This window comes from Xiphophorus hellerii, chromosome 15 (assembly GCF_003331165.1).
Source record: "Xiphophorus hellerii strain 12219 chromosome 15, Xiphophorus_hellerii-4.1, whole genome shotgun sequence".
NCBI classification, from domain to species: Eukaryota; Metazoa; Chordata; class Actinopteri; order Cyprinodontiformes; family Poeciliidae; genus Xiphophorus; species Xiphophorus hellerii.
The window spans coordinates 16,730,710-16,756,863 of record NC_045686.1 but is presented as its reverse complement, the minus strand read 5'-3'; the positions used below and the strand labels follow the sequence as shown (position 1 = coordinate 16,756,863).

Sequence of the window (26,154 nt, the reverse complement as noted above, 5' to 3'; positions counted from 1 at the left end):
TTTCTTATGCCGAATGTTTAAATGGTATTCTTGCAACAGTAATGCCCACCGCATAAGGCGCTGGTTGTGGTTATACATGCGAGAAAGAAATACTAGTGGATTATGATCTGTGAATACATCAATCGGTAAACTACTGGAACCAAGGTAAACATGAAAGTGCTGAAGAGCCAACAACAGAGCCAAGGTTTCTTTTTCAATGGTGGAATAGTTCAGTTGATGTTTGTTGAACTTGTGAGAGAAATAGCAAACAGGATTATCTAAACCCTGCAAATCTTCCTGTATTAGCACTGCACCAGCCCCAACAGTGCTGGCATTCACCTCTAGCTTGAAAGGTCGGGTCAGATCAGGTGCAGCTAGTACTGGTGTGTGACAAAGAAGAAACTTAGCACTTTCAAAAACATTTTGGCATTCCTCTGACCAAACAAAATCAGTCTTTGGGCTGAGTAGATTGGTTAATGGTTGAACTACTGAGGAGAAATTTCTGCAACCACGTTGTCATAATACTATTCCATTGTCCAGGACTTTGATTAAAAAGACTAACTTTGTAAGCAAGTAATAAATAGTTCCTAAACTAGTTTAAAATGCAGCCGGACACACTTACTAAACCAATAATAGAAATTGGAGTGCTTTATGAGGTAAGAGATAAATTGTTTCAATTCAAGGGATTGAAAGAGTCCCTTAAATTGAAAGGAATTGTTAAAAAATTGTCTAGTATATTAGACAAGTACATCTGACAAATATGTCTGTCTAATTGCTTATTATTAATGATTCATAAAATTTAACATCACAATTAATAGCATAATTATTAATAATTTATAAATTATTAAGAGTAGTTTGATTATCTTGTGCACTTGATAAATAACTACTTTCTGCTGAATTATCTCCTTTGTTTAATTTCCGCTGGACATTTCTGTGTTTTAAAAATGCAGTGTATTGTAAGATATAAATATATGTCTTTGACTGTAGATCGATGACAACATTTTGTTAATCATCTTTCATTATTTGGTTACAATCAAAACCCTTATGAAGCTCTGTAAGAAGACTAATTAATTTCCGGACGATCTGTCATTTTGTCCAATCAGAGTTGCCAGAAAACTGGACGGACACAAAGGAGACCCTGCTGGAAGGGATGGTGTTCAATGTGAAGTACCTTGGTATGACTCTGGTGGGACAACCTAAAGGAGAGGAAATGGCTTCAGCTGCTATTCGAAGAATTGTTGCAACGGTGAGTTTCCGGCTGTTTGAATTTCAAAGATTAAAACTAATGACTGCATTGCTTTTTTTTTTTTTTTTTTTGTGTAACTCAAATTTCAATGAATTTTAAAGTAGGAAGGTTTTGGACCTGGGACTCTGGATTAAGCCATAGAACTGGGACACTAGTCAAATCAGGCAAAGCAGATGGTGGCTTTAGCAGTTTGGTATCGCAGGAATTTACAAGAACCAAAGGGACTTCTGTGTAACCTAATTTGAATATTAAAAGTCACACAAATGCAGTACTTTAATAATAAAGGTAGGGCAGTACATGAGGATTATAATGGACTTAAAAGAAAATAAGGGTAATGTTTAAATTTAAAATGTGTGCTGTTCATTGGGATGCTCAAAGGCAATTTCTTATCACTGTAGTTTGACAAAGAGTGAAAAGGGAATAATATCACTGTATAATTTTATGCTATGGGCTTAACTCTAGCATCTGTGGGGCAACAACACATGATAAAAAGCAGACGTAAAAGTTAAATAAAATGCAAAATCTCAGTGCATGGACATAATCACACTACAATGAAAGATTAGCTCACAGCCATGGTGGCTATGCCCACAGCACTCTCCAATCTTCTTTTGAGTGCTGTAGCACATCAGTGAGATTTAACTTGAACCACTGTTGATATAGGCTTCATATGAAAATTGAGAAATTCCAACTATTCAGTTGAGTTCAAGATATAATTACAGCGCAATCCATAACAAATGCTGTGCCAGTTGTATTTTGTCCCTGTTTTAAGGCTACTTAGGTATTCATTTGTCATGGGTATAAAATAAATCATAAGTATTATCTTAGTTGATGAATTCTATTTGTTTAAACAAGCCAAATAAAATATATGGATCCTATCAATTGGGAACCATGTATAATTATGTGCTACCCTGTGTTGGTGTATTGCAGAAGAGTTATTTTGCTGGAAGTTTTAACATTCACAATATTTTATTTGCCATCACGAGATTCATGAATAGAATTCAGTTTTTCTCAGGATTAATTTAAATTCTTTTATTTGAGGTCCAGAGGGGTGGATACAGATGGTCCATGCATTGCTTATGGCCTTCAAGCCATATGATGTCCGTGTCTACTGTAGAGTATGCCCAGAAATAACATGCAAACAATGCCTAATATTGTGGTACCCTGCGTTTGTACTAGTTGGCCTCAAATGTGAATAAAAAATAATAATTCTTTTGAATGCTTCAGAAATGAACAGACCTCTGAAATAGAGAATGGAAGGAACGTCAGATTCAGCACTTCAGATTCTACCAACAGAAAACGGTTTTAGATTCCCAACCATGCTTTCCTTTACCAATTCAAAATGCTATCAGTTTTCAAAGAACTGCTTTCAAAATCACTAGCACTCTACTGAATTTAAGCCCATCAAAACATCTAAAGCTACCTGCACGTTTTATGCAAACAGGCATTTAAATTTTATTCATATTTCCACCTGCTAATTCCTTCATGACCATGCACACAACCCCGACCACAATATTCATTTCATATCACTTAGAATAAATTCCTATTTTGTCAAAGGTTTTTTTTTTTTCAGAACGAACAGCTCTGCTCAGGCAGTCTAATCACACCTCCTCTGCTTCTCAAGTAGAGCCTGCATCAAGCCTAATAGCAGGATTAAAATTCAGATAATTTTGCACCAAGACAAAAAAAAAAAAAAAGAAAAGTCGGTTTTGTCTTTGTCCGTTCCCTTGGAAACCGGTCCACCTGAGCTGGAGAGCAGAAAACATTTGGGACTTTTCCATTTGCTCCACGCTTCATTCAGACATGATGAGACAAGACAGTGGGACCAAACGTAGAGAAAGAGTCTGAACTTGGCATATCTCAGGCTGACAGATTGGTTTTTGCCTGGTGGCATGACACTTGTAACGTGGCAGCAGAAATTGTCCATGTTTCTACATGAGCGAGCTCCAGCAGCACAGTCAGCTAATGCAGCCCTTCCCTCATTTTGATTCTGTATATATATATATATATATATATATATATATATACTGTATATATATAATGAACGTTATAAAGGCTTAAACAGAAACTGCTGTTCATTGTATCATCTCAAGAGATTTTTGGTCCCTTTCAGCTTGCCATGACACTATTAATTGTCCTTGAGGAGACCTAGTTTCTACTTGAGTAAAGATACCACTACACAAATCCCTCACATGGTTGATAGATGTAAAACCAGTTGATTAAAAATGTTATTTTCCTCTTTATTTCTTGTTTCTTTTTTTTTTTTGCTTTCTCATAGCTGTATTCCTCCTCAGTCCCTCCAGTGACTGTGCAGCTGTCATTGTTTAAGTGAGGCTCTAAACTGCTCTTGTTTGCGTTTTAATTGTGCAGTAAAGAGGTCGGTCACTGTCGGTGTCAACAGGCACTCTCGGAGTCTACAAGCTCAGCACTACCACTGATTTTGCTGAAAGCCCAGATGGTGCAGAGCAGCAGGGGGAGTCAGTGGCTGCCAGCCCGACCTGGAGAGCTCACTCTGGGCTACACATTGCACCATTCCTCCCCCCATTCTGTCGTCTTTTATAAATTCCACTGCATGTTTCTGGGGCACAGCAAGTCGCTCGCCTTTGCTCAGAAGTAAATCATCGCAATTTGGTGTTTTTTCAGTGTTTATTCTCAAGTTTTGATCACTTTTGATTTCAGTCAATCTGACAGAGTAGTTCTTTGTGTAACCGAACTCAGGGTTTCCCATTCTGATCTTCGTGTGTGTTGTGTTCTCTGTCACACCCACAGGCCAGAGCCAGTGCCAAGAAGTTTCGGAAAGTAACCCTGACAGTGTCCCCAAAGGGCATTATCATCACAGACACAGAGACTGCAGATCTAATAGAGAATGTCTCTATATACAGGTACATTTCAGTCACAAAATAAACATGACAAAGCAGATGCTAACAAATATTTAAAGGACCTTAGAAATATGTTCTCACTTTAAGTGTTTTCATCATCTGTCATTTTTCAACTGCAGACCTCCAAGTTTTATAGGGTCTTGGCAATAAAAATAAGTACATATTTTTGTGAAGTGGAAAGATAATTAAATGTAATTTTTGAAATGTAACTTTTTGACTGAGACGGGAATCTCTATACATTGTGTATTATACCCTTAATGGATCAATGTGGTAGCACCACCATTCTGTGGGGATAAATTTATTAAGTGGGGCAGGGAAACCTTTGAAAATTGATGTTGAAATGAGGTAAACTAAATACAAAGCAAATCTAAAAGAAAGAAAAAACGATCAGAAGTTGTGAAATACTTGAGACTGGCGCAGAGATTTGCCTTCCAGAGCTATGCTGGATTGATTTATGTGAAAGCATATTCATATTTAGTTAAAACATTGGCCTATATCCTATTAAAGATCTCTGACATTTTCCATCCGAGCTGACTGAGTTTGAACTATTTTTGCAAAGAACAATGGAGAAAAAATGCTGATCTCTAGATAACAAAACCTGGCAAACATGCTTAGAAAGACGTGGAAGATACAAGTCCATGAGTTTTTAGACTGTCTTTTATAAAATTGTAAAACTACACATATTTTCTTCTACTTCAGAGTTACTACTATTTTCTGTTGAAATGGAAAAAAAACCCACTGACTTTGTGTTTGTAATATGTGTGTAAATGAAAAGTGGTTCATGGGTTGATGATTCTTCTGCAAGGCACTGCAACAGCTTTTTTGACTCATTACAGAAATGGTTCCCAAGGTTTGAATCATTTCAAATTCAAGTTCAGTTTTTTCAAAATGTATTTAGAATAACATTAAGTTGACCCAAGACCTGAACAAAGCAACATTTTAAAACAAGATTGACGCAAAATATATTTGGACTCTGTTTAGCTGAATTCTCACTGATTGGCGTTCTGCCTGTTTAGCTTGGCCTCAAGTCATTCTCAGCTAAAATCTTAAAGCCAGTTTGAGATGAAGACAGATAATGTGTGTGCATGTAAATGGATACAGTCAGTGTGTATGCGTACCGCTCTAAATCCTTTTCAGATTGACCTTATCAGGTGTGCCAGAACCTTGTCCAGGTGTTATGGCTTGGCTCCTTTTCTCCCTCTTTCCGATTTTCGTATATATCATAATGGTTCTGAACGCAAGTAAACTGATAACATATTGCTCAATTTGAACATGACACATAGTCTTTGCGCACACTCTGAAACAAGGAAACAGGCCACACACAACGCCTTGGCCTACAGAGGATGGATTTATCCTCATTTATGAGACCCCACCCCCATCGCCCTGAAAACCCCCCTTACTCCTCCGCCTTGTATCGTTATTTTTTGCACATAAACCGCTTGTGGGAAGACAGCCAGTGGAGGGTGAAAGGGGCGAGTGTAGAGATAAGAGAGGATCAAATCAAGACTGTTTATAGTGCATAGCAGTTCGAAAGGAAAGACTTGGATACACAAGCTGTGTGTATCCAAGTTTAGTTTCTAGATAGTACTTTTCTATTTGTTCCTGGGAGTATACAACTTAAACATTTGGTATATTTGTATTTGTTGTGTTAATTTTATATTTTCTCATCCTGTAATTTGAATTGTTTCCCTTGGGGAGGAGCTTAGCAGTAGAGTAGAAAACAGACATCAATACGTTGTGCACTGCACTGGAAACAAGACTTACACCCAATACACCTCCATCCACTGCATACATCCCCACTTAGTATCCCTTAAATACATTTGTTAAATGTTGCAGCCTTTGTATTTGTTCTTGACGGCATATACTAATAATGCACTTTATCCTGGTTGAGCCTTATATCAAAACTAATCTTTCTCTGATATTAACCTTTATTTGTTGATTTGAAACACAAGAACTTTGTAGAGGACAAAGATATTTTCATGTCACAGTGGATCTTTATCTTTAGTCTGTTTGGTGCTATCTTTTAAATGAGTTTTATCGTTGCACATGCAGTGTTGCACATACAATCCGCTCAGTCAGAAAAATCTGATCTGCGCTCTGACGATCGCAGGGGAACCTCGGGAACCCCTGTGGACTGTAACAGAGGTAACCGGCTACTCAGTCAAGCATATGATGAAATGGGCACGAAACCATAAAATTGTGCTTATCGTCAGCAAGGATAAGGACAAGTGCACAACTGCATCATTAAACCTTGGTTAAAATAGCAACAATTATATTGTGAACAAGTGTTGTTTTTATAAATATTGGCGCTAACCTGCTGTGTAAAGTTCTGATATATACGTTTTAAAAATGGATAAATATGAATTACAAGAAATAATAATCTGCATCATTGTTGTTGTGACGTGTCATACTGGGATGAAAATACCTGTTTTTTTAATGTTTGAAGTTAAATGGGTGTAAAAGAAAAGACACATTTTGCTCTGTGGAATGGAAGCAGTGATAAATATTACTAGAGCTTGCAAAAATTTGATCTCCTTTTCCAAGTGGAGATGTGGGAGTTTGATCAATGCAGCAGCTTGCTGGATCAGCTAAAGACTGCCTGGTTTGATTCTGAGTATTGACCACTTTGTGAGGCTTTTATTTATTGTGAGGAGCCTAATCTATATCCAGATATTGAAAGCTAATACAGTTCTCAGTGGTCCTTCTTCAAATAAAAACATCCTTCATCTAAAAGCTGACACTGATCCTCCCAGTGAGAGGAACATTGTGAGGGTGTTTGCAGCCTCCATCTGGTTGTGTGTTAATCATTCATATTCCCATGAGAGCTCTCAGTGACCAACCAGCATATCAATCAGTGAAACAGGCGGGTCTCAGGAAAAAAAAAACTAAAACGCAACCCAGCTGAAATGCTGACTGACAGCCCACCTTTTAATGATGCACATTGCTCTGACTCACTGTCTGTCAGATATCTGCACTGGAGCTACAGAATATGACAGCGCTTAGGAACATTCTCAGAAAGAATTTTCTTTTTTGCTTTTGTTTCGTAGACTGTTGTCTTTTACAATTTTCTAAAAATGTTTCCACATTGACTTGAAACTAAAAGAGAACTAGTTAATTTCTGCATTCACAGCAGGTGTTTTGGGTGGATGTTTTTGGCTTTGATGTCTGATTTTCTATTGAGGCTTTGTTCTGTAAATATTTTAATATTTTCAATGCTATTCACTTTCTGCCTCACACACACCGGTGCTCTACCCTGAGAAAAGATCAAAGGCTTGCAGTCCAGAGGAGCCTGTCGGAGATATGATGCAGACTGACAGCTCAGCTTCTGTTGTTCAGACCCAGTGTGATGCTGTCAATAATTTTTTTAGATTGTTATTTCAAGCTGAAGGACACTGATGCCTTTCATGTTGTCAGTTATTTATTATTTTTTTCAACCTTATGAAAAGATCCTAAATCTATATTTATTTAAGCTGTTTTTGATGATTGATTTGTCTGCTGGATAGGATAAGATGTTCTGTTAAGGATTCATATTTTGCATGTTCACAAGTTATTAAACTTATGATGCTTGCCACACACAATGAAATCTGTGTTACACCTTCTACGCTTTCATACCACTGGCCTAATAATAATGTTATTTACATCCAACGTACATAATGCAGAAAATAATGAGAAGGTTCACTCATGTCAGCATACCGACTGCTTGATGTAGCTGTCTGATAGGCAGTCTCGCCTGTTCTGTGAATATAGCAGTTAACTATTGTTTGACAACTTGTGATCTTTGAGTGACTGTGCTTACAGCTTTGAACTTGTATCCAAGATGCTTAAGTTTTTATGGAAAGACAAAATTATGTCTCTGTCTTGCTTTTCAGGGGCATACAAATATGCAAGTTTAAGCAAATATTATTTACATTCTAAATTGACCATGATAGTCAGATACTTAAGAGAAGGTTGAGCGACTAAGCTCAGACAACACTATGAAATATACTGATTTTGAATTGTTTGACAAAATATTTAGAGTCAAGTTCCACCTCCATCTCAAGAATACATTTGGATGATCAGAATAGACAGATGACTGTTAAAAACCGTTTTGGAAAAGTGCATTTGAACAGGCTGCATTTGTTTTGCCATGCATCCCACTGCTGGAAATGGAATAGCATAATGTTTGACAAAATCACCATTTTTTCTTCATGCTTAGATCCAGGTAAAATACTATTTTAGATGCACCAACATGCGTGGTAGGATAAGAAGCCACGCAACAGCAGCTTAAGAAATCAAGGCACAGGAACAGTAAATATGTTTTGTCGCCTGCACTCCAGTACAAGTGCTTCCCTTCTAAATTGTTGTGTTTTTAAAAGGAAAAATCTGCAACAACCACTCAAACACTTTTTGATCTGAGCTCAGAGCAGTTAGCCTGACAGGCATGTATGTGCGCTGTTTACAGTATCAACCTGTTCAAGCCTGTTGATAATATCCACAGAGGAATAGAAAATGCCTGCCAACTCTACCAAAATAGGGACAAGGTTTGTGCTCACATTATAATAGAAGTATGAAAAAGTGCTTTCTGTGTCATTGTAAGTTACTTTTCTAAACCATGACTAAATTAGAACATATTTTTGTGTTTGAACATCATTCTGGTAAAGCAGCATATTAAGAAAACATGTAACCTCTTCCTATTTCTACCACCTTCTACTACGACACGTTATTTTCCTTATGTTTTATAGTTTATATGTCCCTATAAAAAACTAAAGATTGCAATAAAAAAAGTTTAATTTTATTGTAGACACATCTTTAAGGTGTAAAGCATTCCCTTATTGCATGCCAATTAGTTGAACATACTTATTTTTTGTTAGTGTATTATTGAATTAGCAATAAAATTTATCAACATGATTTATTCCGGTCTGATACAATTTGCCTGGCTTGACACAACACCTGTCGTCTTACTCATGAATCTGAAAATGTATAAACAGATAGAAGCTAATTTTAATAGTTTCAAACAGGCAGTGGCAAGATATAAAATTATATACAGTACATTTATATATATTTATAAATGAGTATGACATGGTTTGGGTAATTATATGCTAAAATAGGTCAAAAAAATATTCTTAAAATAACTTCCATCCATCATCCATCTATTTTCTGTACATCCTTGTCTCTAAGGGTGTCCCAGCGAATGTTTCGGGCGAGAGGTGGGGTTCACCCTGGACAGGTCGCCAGTCTGTCGCAGGGAAACACAGAGACAGACAGGACAAGCAACCATGCATGCTCAAACCTAGGGAGAATTTAGAGAGACCAATTAACCTGACAGTCATGTTTTTGGACTGTGGGAGGAAGCCGGAGTACCCAGAGAGAACCCACGCATGCACAGGGAGAACATGCAAACTCCGTGCAGAAAGACCCGGGGCCGGGAATCAAAGCCAAGATCAAATGATTAGTGACTAAAAAATAGACTCAGTGTATTTATTTTATGACAGCTTGAAAGCTAAAACAACATCCTACCATAAACAATACTACTGACAGTTCACAAGTGCTCATATTGGATACAGTATTCTAAATAATTTGATTGTTAATCATTTTTAGAAAGTAATTTCTTCCAAACAAACACTAAATTTTAACCATCATGTACATTTTTGGCTTCTCTTAGTATTAAGGCTGGATTATTACATCATTCTTTTTTTAACTGTTCATAGAACAATAAACTTATAATAAAATGTTGCACATGTTGCCTTGTTTGCCCCTCGGCCGCATTCCCCGATTGGGTGAACCAAAAAAATACAAACTCCTAACCTAAGAGCAATTTAACTGAACACAGGTTAATGTTTAACTATTATAATAGTTACATTTCTGTTGAGCAGTTACTACTATCATGCTTATTTTTCAGTCTTAAATAGGTCAAACCTCTCAGTATTTTCTCTATGCATTTTTTACGCAATTACATCTCAAATGTAAGTTAGAGCGTGGGGAGAGCCGTGTGTCCTGGGCATTGCAATGTGGGTCATGCAGCAGTGTTGCAAGCCGGCAAACAAAATAACAGGGAGTGATGCGAGCACTGCTGATTTCATGCTCATTAGTTGATCTTAAAATTACTTTGTTTTTTTCTGCCCTCCCTCTCCTATTTGAAGTTTGACTGCAAATAAGTGTCAGCCATCCAGATATTCATCTTGCACATAGTTTACAAGTTACTATAATGATGGCATATAAGGAGCATCACTAGCTGTGGCTCATTTTCACAGCTGTTTAAAGGAGAAAGCTTGAAGCATGCTGCATGTCCTGAAATTACTCTTGCATAGAAACATTTGGTGACTCAAGATCAATGCTGCTTCTAATTAAAATCTGACACAGCAAATTTGGCGGTCATTTGTCTAAGTGAAACCACAGATGCTTCAGTATGTGGTTAAAGCAGTTGAATGAAATTTATTTTGATTCCTTTCCAATAATTTGTGACAATCAACTTAAATGTAAAGACTATGTTAGATTCCAAATAAAGTAAAACAGGTTAACATATTTGTTTTTTCCAGTGTGGAGTCAGTGACACCAGAGACCATTTTTGTTTGGCACTGAAATTTAGGGACAGTTAAACCAAAGTTTATATTCTTCATTTGAGAAACTTATTTTGTGGTTAATAAGATTAATAATATAGGTTGGACTATATTGTTTGTCATGCTAAGTTTTAATACATTAATTTTCTCACACTACAACCTCATTCTATCTTTACTATTTTTATTTTATTTTATTCAATAATCTGTGTTCAAAAAGCATGTAATAAGCATTTTTATATGACGTCTGACAGAGAAACTGTCGTTTTTATCCAACCCAGTAGAAATGGGTATTCAGTAGCTAGGATAGAAATGTAACTTGCTTAAAAAAATATTTGTATAATTCAAACTAATTTAAACTGCAATTTCTAGGGGGGAACAAATTTCAAATATTAAAGACAAATAATAATATGATTTTCAGTAACTCCACTTTTGCACAGTTAATTATTCGGTTGGCTATTTAAATGTCCTGACATTACTCATAAAATAATTTTAAAAGCACATGTGTATTGCTGTTGTTGGTTAACATTGACTGAAGAGTTCCTTTTGTATAGAAACCCCCTTTTATTACGGATCAGTTTGCTCATTCTTGTCTTAATCTGTGATTAATGTATATATTTGGGCTAATTATTTGTGAAAGACAGAAAATGTAAAGGTTAGGCCATGGATTCTTGAATCGTCTCTGGATTCTTGACTTTGGACTTGACTCAAGACTTTATGTGGAAAATATTGAGACTAACGTAAGACTTGGTCTCTTCTCTGCCTCTATAGTAGATGCACAGCAGGTTTGTAAACAAGCTAAATTTAATAGGATAATACTCAGTCTGGTCAGAAATGTAAGACATTTTAAACTTTAGGAAAGACATGATGAGATGGATGTCATCTCAATTTCTCACACCTTGTAAAGATAATACTTAAGCTCTCACCCAACAGATTAAAAACTTACTTTCAATATTATAAGAAAAATTAGGTGCAACAGAGAACTTGCTTTAATAATCAATTTTTCCTATAATCTGAAATATAAAGTATGTCTTCTTATCCCTTCACTGCTTTCTATGTGTTCTCCTGCACCACTACCAGCTGTTGGTCCTTATCAACAAAATAGTTGTAAACATTAGTCTCATTCTGGGATGGATCTGCAAAAAGTTTGAGCACCATGACAAAGTTTAAATTTAATTTTAAGAGTGTCACTTAAACTGATTTATGAAAGTTTGTTTGCAATGTTTACATGTAAAACCCTGAATACTCTGTTATTAGATGGAAAGATTCCTCTCTGGACTAGCCAATCATTTCTGATATAATACTGTACATATAGTATTTCTAGATTGCAGTAACATATTTTTCCTCTTTCATTTTCCTGTCCTGTCTTCCAGAATCTCATACTGCACCGCAGATAAAACTCAGGACAAGGTCTTCGCTTATGTTTCCCAAAGCCAGTTCAATGAGACTCTTGAGTGTCATGCATTCCTCTGCCAAAAAAGAAAAATTGTAAGTGTGCAAATCCTCCAACCACCTGTATATACCAACACTAATGTAAATGGTTTTCACCAGCAGGCTACTGGATATTAATCTTGAGATTTAGTTCTGATGAAGATGAAGACCCTCAAGAACTAAGAAACAAGACTCTGGTTGTTGTGTGGTGCCATCTTGTGGCAGTCCCATTAATGCCATTTTGAATTTTGATGAGCTTTTATAGTCAATATTGACTCATTCAAAGCATCTGTTACGTAAAAAGTTTTTTCTTTGCAATAAAAATGTCACTATTGTGTTATAGATGGTTTTATTTATTTATTTATTTTTTTTTGCATTTTTATGCTCCACTACCCAGCCTTATACAAACCCAAATTATGACCTCTTTCAAACTTTATCAAGTTAAAAATATGCTGCCTAATACATCTATGGGACATCTTCTGTGCCTCCTCACCACTTAAACTGACTTTCATATGCCTGATAACTCCAGACTTTGATGCCAGCTCCTTCCAAATCATTTGCCTAGCCTCTGCTGCCAAATTATCTTCCAATTGGACAGTTCCATCTGGTTGTCAAATGTATTTGTAGTAGCATCTGTTACAGAAACATGTCATAACTTAACATACTAGGATTCTTGTCCTAGGGCTGCTGTTATATTCTTTAAAACCACAACAAATGCATCTGTTTCTTTTCAATAGCTAAATATTGTTTTCTAGTAATGTCAAAGGAAAGGAACACCCACCGTTTTTCATTGCTTTACTGCCTTTCTTTCTCTCCTCCAGGCTCAGGCTGTGACCTTAACAGTAGCTCAGGCATTTAAAGTGGCATTAGATCTTTGGGAAATTGCTCAGGAAGGTAAGTCAGTGTCAATCTGGAAATACAATATTTCCAGATTAGCATTAATTTTTATGGTTAAACATTATTTAAACAACAACAAAAAAAAAAACAACAACCCTGGTTGGTCTTTGGGGCATTTCAAATAAAATTATGATAAAATTGTAGCTTTCCGTTTTAGGATTCTGAGAATAACCTTTCTGTGTGTAGACAAAAACAAGAAGGCAAGGAGCTGCTGCTCCTGTGCAGCCAATGATGGACAGATGGTAACGACAGAGATGCAGTGTGTTCCGGCAGGTGAGATAATTTTTTTCTATATGTCCCCTTCCATGTATTCCTGCACAACAAATTGGGCTCTGCAGTAACAGTCAGAGACAAGATACTATCAGCAAGACACGGCAGAAGGCTTAGGAGATTACTGTTGCAAGGACACATTACTTCTTATCATTAAAGAAACTTTTATTGGAACTTGAACTTGGGTAAGCAATTCTTTATCCCACTGCACATTCGGATAACAAGTAACTAGTTTGCACAGGCATCTTCCTACTCTCTTTCCATTTGAGCCGAAGGAGGTTGTAATAAAAACAGATCCATCCATTTTCACATATTGGAAGATTTCTTGCTTCTTTGCAGTGAGTTATACTTCCTTCACTGACCTTTACAGGTTATAATGCGGCTATTATAATGAGGCCTGTTAATATGTAGTTGTTGACCTACACAAATTTAACTGTCACTCCTCACATTCAGAAAAACAAATCACCCTAATTATGAATAATGTTAGTCTTAAAGGCTAGCAGCAATTTCTGAGTTTGTACTGGCCTTGACATTTATAGGTCAAAATGTTCTTGGCTCCTCAGAGGGTCAAAACATCCTTACCACTTAATTGTTCATTTTTTAGCTCAAGCCTGAAATAGACAAATGTTAAATTAAATATTTCTCTCTTAAAAACGTAGCGGTTTAAAGCCTTAAAGTAAGTATATGTACAGGCTTGGTGAACATATGGACTGCTACCACACAGGGCCGTGTGAGCCCCTGTTTTCTGTCCATTTGTTCCCTCGTCTGATTCTAACTGTCCTCTCTGTATCTCCGTCAGCCTCCCATTCACACCTGCAGTCCCCATCACATTCGTCAGTGCATAAGCCCACCGTGATGGAGGAAAAGCCCCGGAGGCCCTTCTTCTCCGCTTCTCTTAGCTCGCCATCGCCTCGCAGCAACCCCACCCGGAGACGTCCGATTAAACATGACTCATGGGTAGGTAACCACCTTAACTCCCCTAAAGGGAAGCAACAAGCGATGCCTGAAACTTTTTTTCACTGTCAGAACATAAGGGAACATGTTTTACTGTCATGATTAAATCCCAAAGACAAAAGTAGTTACTTATCCAAAACTTTTGTTTACATGTCTAACAATTTGAATAGGATTTTTGAGTCTGCATAGCAAAATCATACCCTCTGAAGCAAATATAGGTTTGGGCTTGGCATTGGCATTTAGATGTCATCGTTTTTGTATTCAAGTTTCTGACTTGAGAAAACTGCTGATTGGTTTAACTGAGCCAAAATTTCAATTATCCTAAGCACGGCTGTATATTTTACTGTAGGGAACGTATGCAGGAAATCAGTAAAAGTGGAGATTAAAGTAGAGAAAACGGCAATCTTGGCCTTAGGACGTAAAGGGGATTTAATTTCTTCATTCAGTTGCAGATGTTTAACACTAGATGTCACTGTGATTCTTAAAATATCTACGCTTCCTCTTGGAACATTTTTACCTAGTGTGGATAAATGTTAGTTCATTATTTATGTTACTTTTGTATGTTTACCCTTCTTCCACATCCGCCCCTTATTGTATTTTCAAATTGATGTGTGTGAATATTGATTTGAGTACAGAAATGGTGCCTAAATATATGAAACTAAAGGAATAACCAATTCTGGAGTTTGATTTCTGCAACCTTTGCTTACAAATAAATAGATGTGTCTTTTGAACAACAAATAGTCTGAGGAAAAAGCATCTCAGCTTTTTGCTGGATTATGACTTGCAGGACTTTATGTTTGTATTGATATACTCTGTTGTGCCTCAACAGGATGTGGAGGATGGATTCGATGATGTTTTCTCAAGGTAACATTTCCTTTAGGACTACAGATTTTGTGAGAATATTCACCAACCTGAAAAAAGGATTTGAATTTTTAGGATGAACAAGATATTTAGACATTCCAACAAAAAATCTGTCATTTATGGGAAAGCATCAAAGAACACTGAAGAGTTAAAGCAAAAATCCTCAACATGGATCAAACATCTCTTCTGAAAGACTAAAAACCTGAATCACATTGAGATGTCAATTTATATCTGTTTAATGTTGCATGTTCCATATTTGATAAGATTAACGAGTTTGCCTATAAGACACATAGAAAGGTTTAATAAACATAATTAAGTAATATGAAAATTTATTTTAAAGCCAAGAATGATATTATCAATATGGGACAAACTACACTGGGCAAATGTTTTTATATGACGTAATTCTTGATTAATCTAGTTTAGGTTGGTAAAATTTGGATCTTATCACCTGTTAGACTTGCTAGTGCTCACCACAGGTTAAGGAGTCTGAACATATCATTTTACTATGACACTATTTACTTTTTTACTATGACAAATATTATTAATTGCATGAAAGCAGCAGCACAAACACTTAGAGTTTCCTAACGTTTTGTAGTTTCTAGCTTCTGCTGCATCTGATTATGCTCAAAAGTTATTTTAATTAACAGTATCCACACAGATCGAGAGTCAGTCCTGTGTAAAATACTTCTTGGCATAATATTCTGAAAGTCATTCAGGTGGAGCCTCTGTGCTTATAGCTGAGGCAAATGGATCCCGCAATTAATGACTTTGGATTCTGTGCTTGTAGGTTTAATTAAACAATTCAGTTTGGGTTTGGGAGTTTTTAAATGAATGTTGACCTCATATAGCAGCTGGCTCAGCAGAGATTTACTCCTATAATTAAAACTTATTGAAATGTTATGAGTTATCTTTTAGATACAGTAATTTATGCTTCTTCTGAGTCTTGAATGCATTCCAGGGTGGAATAAAAGCAACACATGTGCATGTTTACTGAGTATTATCTTTTCTTCTTTTTTATAAAATCACTTTTGATCACCTTAGTGATCAGTTACCTTTGGCTCAGATTGCTACGGTTTGTTTTGTCTCTATTTTGGCATGCAGCAATATGGAGGTAGAAGAAGCAGACACTGGTAAGGAATGATGTATTACTGGTGTTATCCTGTACTGGATACTTTGTGTGTATATTGACTATGTCTTTGTAATTATTCTCTCTGTGCATCAGTGAGCACAATAGCTAACAAAAATGATTCCTACATGATGGAAGTATTTTCAAGGTTTGGCTAAGAATAGAAAGAAAAAAAAACTGGAAAAAGACAGCTAAAACATACAGTATATGCACATAGTATGTAAATTATGGGCATAAAGATATAATGTGAAATGGAATCTTTATTCCATTTATAAAGAAACAAATGTCATGGAGAAAAAATAAATAATAAAAAATAGGAATATTAATTAAACAAAAAAATAAAACATATTTATATTCAGTTGAAAAGGGAGTTGGAAGGCGTCGTTGCTTATTAAATCCTACTCCCAATTGGCTCATCAGGCATATGAATTGTGTATTGCAGTCTACAATGTAGATTCCAAATATACCCAACGTTATAAATATCTACACATCGAATCAGTTGAGTTCTGCTAATGACCTGATTATTTGACTCAGTTGTGTTTATGCAGAGAGACATCTAAAAGTTGCAGGATGTCAGTCCTCAGGGACTGGAGTTGAAGACACCTGGTCTAAAGTAAAATGTAAGAGTTTGGTTTTTAGATATTTAAAATAGCTTAATAAATTACAGTTTTAGAAAACAGATAAAACAGATGTTAGATAAATTGGACTTTTAAAAGAGAGATTCATAAATTCTCAAATTATTACTATATCAAATGATGCATTTAATGGCGTGCATCATCAAACCCCCCAAAATTGTTTCGTAATTAATGTTAGTATTCAGCAAGAGAAATGTCCTCATCACCTTTATTTGTTGGCCTTCTAAAAAAACAGAATACTATGAGAGTAAACTTTAAAGTTGAAAGAAAAGAGGAAACGTTTTACAGCCGGGAGTTGTAGTTTTGATTACAGCTTCCTCCTATCACATGTTGATGTGCCCCTGGGCAAGGCACTTGACCCCAAGTGGCCTACCGATTGGTGTTTAAATGTGTGAGTTTGAGTGGCAAGGGGTGAATGTGTCTGCAGTGAAAAGCATTGTGAGTGATCACTATGGATGGGAAAGAAGTATATAGGTTTAATCAGTTGAAAACCTTCCCATTATGACAATGGACAATGTGAGAGAAATTTAATATTTTCTGCCTGTCTGTCAGAGAAGCCTCTCACATTGAACTCTGCCCATTTACTGTCATTTCAATCATTCAAATGGACATCTTCTGTATGGCCTTTCTACATTTTATCTTCCTACTGCTCTCAGATTGTTATCCTTTGAGAATCCTCTGATCTTCTTTTCTGAATTAAAGTTTTATGTTTCTGACCTCTACAGCAACGTTTTGTCTTCTTTCTTTCCCGTCTTCTCTCTGACAGACTGGCCGAGCCCCACTCCGAACCCGTCTCTGACAATGCAGCTCTGAGTCCCTGGGAGGTCTCCGCAGAGAATCTGTTGCTGTTCGGCAACAATTATTTTCAATAGCACCAGCTGGCAATAGCTGCCTGTCATAGAAACTTAACAGAAAGCACACACTGGTGCCCAAGACAGACAGAAAACAAACAACATATTCTACATAGTCCCAGTCAGGGACGCAGTGATATTTTTGTGCAGCGAAGCCAAAATAAGCTGACATTATAAAGGATCTCCATCTTGCAGTCTGCTTGCTATAAGCATACATTGAGATTCTTACAAACTACCTAGTGAAATATGACTCACTCAGTGAACAGTAAAGAAATGTAAGTTAAGAAAGAACAAAATATCTACACCATGAAATTCTTATCACAGTAAAAGCTGCCTAAAAAGTCTATTTATCACAGTCCAGAAATGTGTTTAACTGATTGGCTTGTGGAAATGGGAAAGCCCTTTAATTTTTTTTTGGCTGCCAACTTCTCTGAAAGGAATCCAATGTTTGAATCATTAGATGCGGGCCTAATACTGAATAAATTACACTGTACAAGTGCCACCTAGATCATGTTTGTTTCTCACCATGCCAGATTCAAACCATCCATTGTTACGGTTCTGACTATATCAACAAATTGCATTAAGTCTTAAATGGAAATTGAAGTAAATGGCAAAGCAACCAGAAAGCTGGGAGCAAGTCAAATATTTAGGCAACTATGTCTTGAAGACAACTTGGGACTTTCTTGCAGAGCCAACAACAGTCAAGAAAGAGAAAATATTTGGTTGAGTGGACAAAAAAAGATATTGTTGATGTCTGAGGTCAGAGGAGAATTGGCGGACTGATTTGAGGTAATAGAAAGGGGAAAATTAGCTTAATTGTTATAACCAAAGTGTGTGGAATACAATCTCTGAATCCACAACATGGATTCAGATGTGTCCCAGAGCAGGTGGGACACAAGATGGAAAACCAGGAGTTCACTCCTGCTGTGAGTTGTAGCTTTAGTAAAGGCTCACCGGAATGAGATGAGAGTCTTGATTTGAGATGTGATGTTCAGATGGTAGGGTTAGAATTTGGTGTAACATTATGAAGCGTGGGTCCATCTTGCCTTGATAGCATTTGAGCAAAACCACAAAGGCATTGAATAAAAAAAAAACAACATACAAATATAATTTACCAAAATTGGTGTGTGAAATTGTGTCTTAAAAGTAATCACGAAATCAGGCTTATTAAAACATTAAAGCAATCTACTGACATTTATTTATTTATTTTTACTTTTTATGATGTCTTATGGTGTCCAACTTGTTTCTTTTTATATTAAGAGAGACCTTAATATATTATATTAAGAGAGACTGACTGCTGGATTCATTATTAAACCCAGCAGTAGCTCCTCACTGGCAGGAACAGGTTGACATTACAGCAGCATTACTTTCAGCTGTTTCACTGGTGTGTTTTCAATCCCTCACATTTATCATAATCTCATTTATTCAGCTGTTACTGTACATAAAGATGGTGTCGGTGTTAAAGAAAAGTGATCATGCTGGAGTATGATAACTGTAATTCCACCTCCTATGTCTTTGAGTATTTCCTATTTCCTAATGTTGTATTTTTCATTGTGGTGAGCATATTGTATTACTGTAAATGATGTAGAATCAGGCCTTTATGCAATTTTTTTTTTAAAGCTATTTATTATTCCTGAGATGTAAATGTGTAGTTTGTACAGATTTTAATGTGTGATACTTTTACAGCTGCAGGAAACAACTTTTACTCGGTCACATGCACGTCAGTAGTCACAGGTTAAACTGATGTATGCCTTTTCAAACCTTCTTCTGTAACTCTAGAAAACACAGTTTGTCCCAAGGATCTGTCCTCGTGGGTGGAAACGATTTGCCCGAAATCTCATTACAGATTTAGACTGAGCACTTTATTTTTATTCATGTCTTAGATGACTCTCATTGTAAGAAGGGCATTATTTTGTCCTCGAGTGTGACTGAAGAGGTCTCTTCTCTCTGTATTCATGGCCCCCTGGCTGAGAATAATTGTGACGCAAGGGGGGTTTTCTTGTGTTGTTGTCATGACACCCACTGCAGAATAATTGGATGGCTTATCAGGTTACGCCATGGAGCTTAATTGCATTGTTATATTCCTGGCTGACAGAAATACGAGCTTGACTGCCTCTCGAAAGAAAACTGTGTATTTCAGATATCGAGGATGGCATCCTGAGTGTCGGTAGGTGATTTTTCAACTGTGAAGTTCAAGGACACGCAATGTCAAAATGTACAATTTTATGTATTTATTTCTTGCTCAGACACCTGCCAGTGTTTACTGCATTTGGTCACTATTGGTTAGTCACTGGACTGATGTCTTAGTGTGCAAGAATTTATTGATATCAAAAGACCAGTTGATCTCAAAAGTGTACACACCCAGTTTAAAATCCATAGTTTTGTGATGCAAAATATGAAATTAAGATGAATTTAAACACCAAAAAGAAAATATGTCTAATGAAAAAATATAAGTAGCAATATACAGTAGATGTAACCACTTGATTGCATAAGAACACAATTTTAATTTGATCGAATTTATATACAATTTCAACATTTAGCCTTCATAGGACATCATCCTACCTTGATTGTATTGAATCTTATTAAACTTAAAAATTGAGAAGGGCAAGTTGGATGGACAATGGATGGATTGGGCAACCGTGACATTACAGAAATTGATAATTTCCTCAAAGTTTATGAAAAGTCAAAACGCAAAAAAAAAAGACTAAAGCAACACTGAAGCACCTTCACGACTTCTGGGTTAGTACAGGTTGGGTTTCTATAAGTGACAATGGTCAGCTGTAATTGTTGCATGTATGGACTAAGAAGATAAAGGAAGCTTCTTCTTCATGGAACGTCCATTGAGAGGTAAACATTTCATAAATACGTTGGGTGAATGTGCCTGATAAAATGAAATCTGATTTAATTTCTGAGCCACAATTCCAAAATCTTTCAAATAAACGCAACACAAATAAACACAACACACTTCGGTGAAACATGGTGGTAGCAGCATCATGCTATGGGATCCTTTGGTATATTATGGTATGTCTAGGCAAAGTTTAGAGTTAGTTTTACTTTTAAGGGTATGCAAACGTATGCAAGTTATTTATGTATTTCCACCTTTAATTTGGATGTTTTGGAGCTAAATTGCACATGATATGTGTCATAACAAAGTAAAACATTTAATGGGCACATTTTTTTTCTACAATACAAAACTCTGGTATTTTAACAGTGGTGTGATAACTTTTGAGAGCAAAATATGACAAGTGTTATCAGTGAGTCAGAACTAAGATCCAGCAAAGTAACGCAACGCATTCTGTGTTCTTATGCAACATATAAGAACACAGAATGTTCTTGTTCTGTGTTGAAATTGAGTCCATTATGGACTCATTTTCAACCACTCAGTCCCTTTTTAACTGGGTTTGAGAGGAAAATAACATTCTGATATAACCAAATTTTGTAACACAACCAACATTAGATAATTTTGCAGGGACATTTAGAAACAAAGAAGCTGTTGAATTGATTATGGATCTGTACTAATCTAATAAAGTGAATTTCACATTGCCAGTGAAGTTCATACAACACATCAATATAGGCAGACTTGCAGCATAGCGTGAATGCAAACGGTCCTTTGGCACAGCTCTGTTTCATGTGTAGGAGGAGGTGGGGAGTCTGGGGGACTAAAATGTATATAACACTCCAAACTGAATCAGGAGTGCCCTGAATACAAATCAGCCCATGAGGATTTGAGTCCAGGAGACATTTGAAGGTTGTAATAATGAAACCCGTTTTCTTTCGTTTGAGCTAAGATTTTATTTCCCCGAATAAGTTTACAGGATTGTTTTATTTAAAATAAAAATAAAAACAAAACAAAAAAAGGTGCTTACCCATTTTCAATCTATGCAACTAGAGTTGTTTTAAATGTTGTGATGTTACAATAAAAGCAGTTTGTGTATAGACTGCAAAAATATTGTGTAATCTGTGTAAAACGTGTACAGAATTTGGAAACCTATGCTTTGCTACATATTTATTCACAGTAAAGAACTTTGTACAAATATTCTTTTGTTTCGTACTTTATTAAAACAAGAAAAAATAGATATATTAGAAAAGGCCAAAGACATGTTTATGCTTTATCCTTCAATACTGTATGTCTGGTAGTCATAAAAAAAAAATAGACTAATTTTTAGCCCTGAGCTGCTGAATGTGCAGACAAACAAGTCAATATCAAATGTTTAACAGTAAATGTTTATTTTTTCCCCTCCTAATAGCCTGGGCAAAAATGTCAATTCAGACCTGCACTTCAGCCCATGCTGTTTTGCTCTCAAATATTTTTTACAGCTCTGTGTGGGCAATCAAAAGCAAGAAGGTGCCGCTGATTGGCTTTCCGACTGAAAGTCAAATCGATAAGACATTTCATTCAGCTCTCTGCTGAATGAAAAGCAGCAGAGAGCTAGGTGTTATCTAATCAAATATTAGATAACACATAGCAGGTGCATGCATTGGTTTACAGAGAATCTATTTTGGTCAGCAAAAAAAAAAAAAAAAACACTCCCATTGGCTATGGTCTCATATAAAGAAAATATCTTTATATTTGTACTTTTTTATTACTGTAATACTAGTTTATCTTTGCTGCCATAGATTCCATTCAGTGATGGCTATTTATAGTGCCAGCAGCATAAAGTGGCACTTCAGCCTTGCAAAACAATATTGCTGAGATAAAATCCCCCTCTTAAATATTTAGCAAAATCCCTTTTTATTTGAGATGATTTATTCAGTGGTGGATACTCCACTTCAAGCATATTAAGAATAATTTGTTTTTAGCAGAAGCACAATTATTGACACTCATTCACCCAATACTGTATTTTTTTAACCCTCTTTTGTTATCACTTCAGATAACATTTAGCAAGGCTTTAACAAACAGGATATTCTTCTCTCGGCAAATTTACTCCCAGGTCAAGTTGGAGTTTTGTAATTTGTCAGTATGAGAATACATTATTGCAATCCAACAAAAATTTACCTTTTTTTCTTACGAGAGGTGCCAATTAATGGGGTCAGCACTGCAAGCTTTGTTCTATGAAAGATAAGACTATCTTTCATTGGGCAGTAATTTCTTACCAGTATTCATTGTGACTATTCAAACAGCACTGATCATCAAGAGGTAAGAGTGAGGTAAGATCCAGATACCGGGAAACAAACATTTCTCCTGTTCAGATAGTAGCAGAGAGGTAAGGAAACTGGAGAAGAGGCAAACACAAAGGTCCCTCAGTAAACAAAGAAAACCTGTTAGAAAATGAACAGAAGAGCTGATGATGATGATGATGACGATAAAGAAAAACAGCTGCATACTGATCATCAAATTGAAATTAGGGTTCAGACTACATGAGCATAATTGCCTGAGGAAAGAAATGCCAAAAAAAAAAAAAAAAAAAAAGCCAAAACATACTCATTAGAACATTTTGAGCTTTAAATATTGGCTCTAGTCTGCCAGGAGCTCTAAGGTGGAGTGAACTGAATAACAGCTGTGAAGACAGAGAAATGCAGGAATGAGCAATACATGCCTTCAGTTTGGAACACATGTTTTCTTTAGGGTCTCACCCTAATCACATTAGGGTGAGAGGAATACTCAGAATCAGATGAACATCATGTTTCTGATTTATTTAGTACAACTCAAGTAATTTGGGTTCCAAAAACTTTTCTGAAACTCTTTCCCCTCGGATTCTAGCTCATACTTACAGCAGTTAAATGTTTTTTTCTCTGTTTTTGCTGATTCTGAATGTTTCTGTAGTGATTGCTATGTCAGATGGCTATCAGAGGTATGCGGACATTTGGAAGTGTAATTTGCCAGATATAAATAAGCTCTTAGAAATTCATACGAAATGCTGTAGAAATAGGAAATATACGCAGCCATATCAGAAAGTCAATTTCAAATGTAAGCTATGCATAGTTTCACTTCTTTCAGGGCTAAAACAGTCATTTCTAACACTCACTATAAATGCTTCCAAAATGTGGAAGTAAATGCTGAACAATCAGTTAATTTATAACATAGAATATGACTTGCCATCTACTTTAATATGCCAGGGCGGAGTATAATGGAGAATTAAAAGTACAAGCTGAACATCATACAAAATAAATATGGCAGCTTCTTTCCAAAACCACTAACTGTTGAAGACCAAACCCTCTGTGGAGCGCTTGGCTCGCCTTCAAAGAAGGCTATCCAGCTTTAAGCTTAAAACACTTTCATATTTTCAGAGAACCCCTCTTGAGACTTGCAGCAACCTTTCAATTATATTCTGTGCTGAATAAATAACTGCAGGGTTATTACTTCTAGTTGGAATCATTCAACAGTTTGCACTGAATGCGGTCTCTATTTCTTTTGATCAAAAACGATTTATATGAATATTCAAGCATCTCCTTACTTCAGATACTCTCAACCCACTTTGCACCTCTTTGACTTGACAACTGAGATGCTACCTGCACGACATGAAAACAGTAGGCAGCTGCATATTTGTTAAAGTAAAAAAACAAACACTTTGTAACATGATGAATACGCAATAATTGCTGACAAGTGATATTAAATAAATTCTTCCTAAATCGTTTCTGTCACAGTTTTGTTTTCCTAATCCGAAACCATTATTTGTTAGCATACATATCATGGAGAGAAAAATGCAAAATTACAACAGGATGGCATTTCTTCCTAAAAGAACAAAGATACCACAGCATTAATAATTATTCATTAACCTAAGAGTATTTTAGTCCTAACCAAAGTCTGGGACACCCTCTGTATCACCATCTGCAGATGAACAGCTCATTTAGCATTCATGAGCGTGTAATTGGTTGGATAATAGGCTATCCAACACATTTTGAAACGGCTAATTAAAGACTGATAAGGTGTTCCAAATGCCCTAATCAATTAATATTGTGCTGATAACGGTTGTACTATTTGACTCCGACAACCTATTGTTACTGACTTTTAGAGGTCAGATGTACTAAAGTGTTAACTACTGAGAACATTGTGTCAGACATGTCAGTATTTACAAAATAATAGCTCTTCTTCATACATAGTCTTTACTAAAGAGCCTCCCAGTGAGGAGTTTTAGTATTAAAGGTGAGGAAATTCAGAGGTTATTTCCCATCTTTTACTACTGAAAAACCTAATTTAATAGTCTGAAAAATATGACTTTGTATTTCAGTTTGATTTCAGTTTTAAAGAGTATTGGTAGAAGTGTAAAACACATATCCCATTTGCTCACAGGTTTTCAGAAAAAAACTGCGTGATCTGAAGAAAAGGGGACAATTCTGCAACAGAGAAAATATGCTCTGGTCCAAATCCTATTAAAAGAAGGTGAAGTGCATTTATATTTTATATATAGAAACACTTCATGCTTTAATCTCTGAATCACAATGTACTCGAGATTCATCTTGGCTATAAATCATCTGAACTAATGGAAGTTGGCCGCTTGCGTTGCACTGCAACAGAGTTAGCTAGACACCTAGTAATTTATACTGTAATGTAATCTCTTTCTCTCTTTAAGGTACTTCACTGTAATTACATTTCGGATCAGGAACATTCCAGTTTAAAGGCTGAATAAAGTGCTTCGGTGAATTTGTCTTGTTCAGAGCTGCAGCAGACGGTCCTGGCTCATGGAGAATAAATTTAACACCTGTTGGTGAGTTAATTAACTGGTGTTGGCTGGCAGTGACTTGAGGGATTTATTTATTTTTTTCAGAAAAGTAAATAAGCAAAGATTGAATCATCTCTGCCTATGGGGAATTAGATGTATTACTTTTGTTGAATGATGCAGGCAGAATTGACTCTCCTGCTTGTGTTGACTCTGACCTGAGCCATCAGATCACCATCAATAGACTGAGGAATTGGGTGAAGGTATTAGAATAACTTGTGAAAAAGTTTATTTAAATGCATGATTATTTTCTGAAAGCGATTCAAACTAAAGGTCTTTTGCTCACGTATGTTTTACCTCACAGTTCTGTATTGGGGAACCTTGCGGTTTTTATTGCAGATTTTGATTGTATTTAAATACATTTATCACTGCTACACATATTACATTCAGTTTTACATATTTTTACTCCATTACGTTTCTAAGCTCAATATCTTTCTTAAGTGTCCAGACTGTTTTAAAAACTAGATGGCTAGAAAATGTTCTGTAGCTCAAACAAGAAAAAAAGAGGGTATTTGGCCCTTTAGCTTCTTATGCAAAATCTTCTATAGGAACCTTGTAGAATACTTTGGCTATGCAGTGAAGATGTATAGTATCCATATCCAATCTCTGGTTTAGTAATTTAATAATTTAATACTTCAGAAATATTGCAAAGTTGAGTTCCATTATGTCATGATCAGAATTGGAAACTGCCACCTAATATGTTACTTGATTAGGTGGCAAATGACTTATTGTTCTGCCAAAGCAAAACAATGGTCCTGCCTTTAAATATACCAAACTCTCTAGAATTCAAATAGTCTTGAAAGAAAGACATTGAAGTTGCTTCTACATTTTGACTGT

The 26,154-nt window shown here is 36.1% G+C and overlaps 1 protein-coding gene across 1 annotated transcript in view; it reads left to right on the top strand.

Moving 5' to 3' along the window:
- Positions 1 to 21,695, top strand: part of LOC116734496 (low density lipoprotein receptor adapter protein 1) — a 43,678-nt gene extending 21,983 nt beyond the window's left edge. The window contains exons 2-10 of the mRNA XM_032585930.1: positions 1,083 to 1,225; positions 3,992 to 4,104; positions 12,008 to 12,122; positions 12,887 to 12,959; positions 13,149 to 13,235; positions 14,032 to 14,189; positions 15,016 to 15,050; positions 16,149 to 16,177; positions 17,575 to 21,695. Coding sequence (XP_032441821.1) covers positions 1,083 to 1,225; positions 3,992 to 4,104; positions 12,008 to 12,122; positions 12,887 to 12,959; positions 13,149 to 13,235; positions 14,032 to 14,189; positions 15,016 to 15,050; positions 16,149 to 16,177; positions 17,575 to 17,621 — 800 coding nt within the window. The 3' untranslated portion in view covers positions 17,622 to 21,695. The remainder of the gene's footprint in view (positions 1 to 1,082; positions 1,226 to 3,991; positions 4,105 to 12,007; positions 12,123 to 12,886; positions 12,960 to 13,148; positions 13,236 to 14,031; positions 14,190 to 15,015; positions 15,051 to 16,148; positions 16,178 to 17,574) is intronic.
- The last annotated feature ends 4,459 nt before the right edge of the window (positions 21,696 to 26,154 follow it).